Raw genomic sequence first — 4,616 nt, 5'->3', positions numbered from 1 at the left:
ACAATAAGATAGATGTAGATGTATATGTTTACAACTTGTTAGTTGTAAATGTGCTCTGGATATATTATTCACCTAAGTTATGAAGAACTTGCTAATTATATACTGTATACAGGGTTTTTTCACCCCGCCTTATTTCCGTCCTTTCACACTTGCAAACAATTTAGTCCTGTTTTAAATTCATCCAGAGACAGTTGTGTAGAAAAGATTTTGTTTTCTTTAAATTTGTCCATTTAATATTCGCCCACTTGCAACCAGGGCAAAAGGGTCAAAAATAAAATGGGGGTGAAAATTTCTCTATGTACAGTAAATGTATTTATTATCCACCTTTCTATACCAAGTAACTTTGCAAAGCTTACAGATGCTAAAATAATAACTGGAGTTTGAAAATAAAATGTCATGTGTTCTCTCTCTCTCTCACTCTTTATTATTATTATTATATTGTTCAGAACCCTCAGATAAAGGCCAGTTAGATAATAACAAGAATCAATACTTACACCTCACTTACATCTACATAACAAATAGTCAGACAAACAGAATAAAGACCTACCTTCAGCATAAAGTCTCTCTGCCAGGAATATTGCATCAGCATAGGCATAATGATTTAATGAATCCCATATAGCAGCCTACAAAACATAACATTATATAATATACATAGCTGATCATTGGTATACTGAAATTTAATGGACAAATTGTTTCATGATGCTTAATATGACTTCCTCTTCCTAACTTGAAATAATGTACAATGTATCAGAATTAATCAGACTGTCTCTTACAATAGGAACATTACAGGAAATACAAGTTGGCTTGTTAAAAACAGGTTATAAATTAATTCTACAATTACTTTATCTACATACACAAATTTGAAACATTAAAAGAATGTGAAAGTGTGTGATATTTTAAACCTCACATGTTTAGATACAGTTGGATTAAGCAAATTGTTCAAAATTTCATCAGATCTTTTTCCATTTATCTTGTTTGTGGGAACTTAAATGAATAAGTCACAATTTATTTCTACGCAGTATTTTGGTTTTTGTCTGAAGTATTGTGAAAGACCATTGCATCATGTGTGTGATTAACATCAAGTCAAATTCAGTGTATCAAAAGGAATGCAAACAGCTGCGGCTGCCTATTTTTTTTTTTTTTTTTTTTTTTTTTTTTTTTTTTTTTTGATCTCTTGTCATTTCTTTCACTTTGTTAAAATTTCAACTGTGAGGCATATTAAATATGGCTTTATAAAAAACTGGAATAGTTGCTACAAGCTGCATGCTAAAGGCTCTAAATATGCACATTTACCAGAAAAACAAGAAATGGGAACCAATATCTAGCACACATTAATTTTCATGGGACTGATTAAACAACTTTTATACATGTATTCCCTTAAAATACTGTAAAACAACTATAATTTGCGACATCGACAGTTTGAAATCCAACTGCAACTACTAATTTTCGCAATTGAGAAAACATTCACATAAATTATACACAGGTAAATAATTGATTCACGGCAAGAAATATTTGTGAGTAAAAGGAAGATTGTGAAACTCACAGATATTTCTTGCATGCAAATAAAAGCTGGTTTACAGTAATTGTTATTTTAATTACATTTCATGTTTCTAGATAATGTTTATGGAGGACAATATCTGATTAATAGTAACAAATTCATAACAATACATGTATCTCCCTTATAACTGCAATTGGGACATGTGTATAATGTATAGCATCAGAAACATGATAGACAGTCTGTACTGGACACAGTTATCACTGCATTTGTTCTCTTTCCAGTACTATAGATTCCTTTTGATAGACACAATTTTATCAAGACTTATTACCCGTTAACTGCCATATTGGAAGATTCCTTCCAACCAATTTAAACTTGTCATACTGGGCATTCTGGTGTGGATGACATTGTTTTTCTGATGAATATACATTTGTGAAAGCCTCTTTTAATTCATAATTTTAATATTGTAAAGTTTTTTTCTCTTAAATTTTTGCCATACATGTTTAAAATTGGTTGACCCAAGGGAAGAATTCATCAGTTTTACCTCCAAGATGGTGGCCAAGGAATAACTCAGAGGGAAAATAAGTCATACAAAAACTATCTATACCAGGGATTTTTTTAGGGTCTCTCCGGGGCCGAAATTCGGCCCCATTCCCAATGCTGAAAAGTGCATGTTTTTCCCAAAATTATAACTAAAAATTCCCAATATGAAAAAAGTATTAAGTTGTAAATTATTAAAATAAAATAATGACAAAAAGGTGTTTATGTCCTCTATGTGCGATGTACGAGCCATCTGAGGAGTTCCGAAAAGTTATTCAGAATACTACAGATGTTGCATGCATACTTTTTAAAGCGGGATCGATGTTTAAAAATTAAAGTCGGGATCGTTAATTAATAAATAAACGTGCATCATGTCAGTCTCGCCAGTTTGCCTAGGGCGGTAATTTTCAGGCTGTGTTGAATCACTCTTATTCTTATAAATTAGTCAAACAATACCAATTAACCACTCATCTGGAACAAACCCACTATCAAATTTTATTTTAAAGAACTTATTATGTAAAGGTAAAAAAGATGACAACGTTGTATAAAAGTGTTCATTTTACAATGTTATTATACCCTGCGGCTTTACCATTTTTAAGGTCCTGAACAGTCTCTATTATTTCATATCACTAAAGCTGGTTTAGGCCAGCTTCATACTATAAAAAAATAAGAAAAAATATTAAATATTTGTCTTTTGCTTGTTTTTATTTGTATGAAGATATTTTCCCCAATTTTAACGAAATATCGCTATTTTTCCCAATCTTGACGGCCCCGGCCCCTGGAATCAGAGGGTAAAAAAATCCCTGTATACTGAATTTTGGGTCTTATTCAACCTGAATCAGTGTAATAAATGGAATATATTCTTTAAAAAATGTTTTATATCAGACAAACCAATGCGAATGCTTTTGTTTTATCCAATGTAATATAGTGTTTTTCAATCCTATTTTGAAATCAGCCTTTCTCATCCATTTTGGGAAGAATTTTACACTGAAATTTTAAAACACATTTTGGAATATACTGTGTGTGTACTTAAAAAGTGGGCTTCATATTTTAGCGGCTGTGGCGCAGACAACAATGCACTAATTCATGAATACTGCTAAGAAATCATTTATAAATACAATATACGGCAAGGACATGTATAGCGCTAATTCATGATTTCACCAACAACTCCATACCCAGTGGTTGCACTAAATTTTGAATATGCCAATTTATTTACATGTACAGTATCTTAATTTTGGGGAAAAAATAACCCCATTTCCTACAGGAAACTGTCTCCATTTGGCTGTGATTCTGGTTCATAAGAAACACTGGTAACATACTAGTCATAATTAGGTGTATATATTATTTATCTCCCTTCATTAACAAACTAATTATTAGAGTGTGCGATGCTGATTAAATTGAGACATGCAAGCTATCTTATAGTCTTATAACTTACAAACCACAGTATCAAATATGGTTTATTATTGCAATATGAAAACCTCAAATAACTTATACTGAAGCTTGATGTATTATAAGTTAACCTATAGCAACCTTCAAATTGTGTTTTGTTAACCTATAGCAACCTTCAAATTGTGTTTTGTAAATTACTATTACTTTAATAACCGTAAGACTTGCTCAATTTTCTGTTCTATTTTAAATTTGATAAAATAAAATTTAAAAAAATAAAGAGACTTAGCAAGTCTGTCTAAATATGGTGAAAGCACAAAGTATTCAGCACTGTTTTGCTTATATAGGAAGAAATTGGTTCTGTAGTTTTAGGGTGATACTTTGCTATAATCATGACAATATATATCTACTGTACTGCAATCATTAGTTTAATACATACATTTTGAATTCGGTATTATGCTAACAACGGGCAAAGTATCATACAGATAGATAGGTTTTATATATTTCAGGTACAAGGAGTATCTTAACAATACAGTTACCGTTGTTTATCATATGAGACTCAAATAATATCGATTCCTTTGACATCTTCAAGAAATATGAAAAATTATACACATATACACTGTGATTGGGGATTCAACAGAGATGAATTACTTCTTTTCATAAAATAAATATAATTTATCACCATGAAATATGCAGAAGAATACCTTAACTGGCTCCAATAACAACATTTTCACTTGTTACTGCTACAATCCGCCATTTATTATGGAACTTCCGAATAAATGTCACGTGACTTTCATAACAGTGAAAACCCAACTCAGACGGAGTTGCACCTATCTGCGATATGACAGGTTGTTCTAATTATGCCAAGTGATCACTTTGATGATTGTCAAATCGTGTCACGGTGCATTGATTATCTGTTTGTGGCACTTGAGAAATGTTTATGTGAAAAAAGGAAAATCACTCACATTATAACTCAATTTTCTTTCAAAATACGAAGTCCTAAATAAATAAATAAATAAATAAATAAATAAATAAATAAATAAATAAATAAATAAATAAATAAATAAATAAATAAATAAATAAATATCGATCGATCAAGAAAGTCAGTTTACAACTTTTTAACAAAGCAAATCAAGTTATATCAATGTTTATTAAACTGTTAAAGCAATATTGAACTTTCTGTAATGTTTTTGTT

The 4,616-nt window shown here is 30.6% G+C and overlaps 1 protein-coding gene across 1 annotated transcript in view; it reads right to left on the bottom strand.

Moving 5' to 3' along the window:
• Positions 1-4,204, bottom strand: part of LOC133173802 (cell division cycle protein 27 homolog) — a 14,908-nt gene extending 10,704 nt beyond the window's left edge. Inside the window, exons 1-2 of the mRNA XM_061308847.1 lie at positions 4,126-4,204; positions 548-623 (exon numbers count right to left, since the gene is read on the bottom strand). Coding sequence (XP_061164831.1) covers positions 548-623; positions 4,126-4,149 — 100 coding nt within the window. The 5' untranslated portion in view covers positions 4,150-4,204. The remainder of the gene's footprint in view (positions 1-547; positions 624-4,125) is intronic.
• Positions 4,205-4,616: the final 412 nt, after the last annotated feature.

This window comes from Saccostrea echinata, unplaced genomic scaffold, assembly GCF_033153115.1.
Source record: "Saccostrea echinata isolate AGI-Se365-2 ecotype Australia unplaced genomic scaffold, CSIRO_AGI_Sech_v1 ptg000056l, whole genome shotgun sequence".
Taxonomy (NCBI): domain Eukaryota; kingdom Metazoa; phylum Mollusca; class Bivalvia; order Ostreida; family Ostreidae; genus Saccostrea; species Saccostrea echinata.
This window is presented reverse-complemented; position numbering and strand designations above follow the sequence as displayed.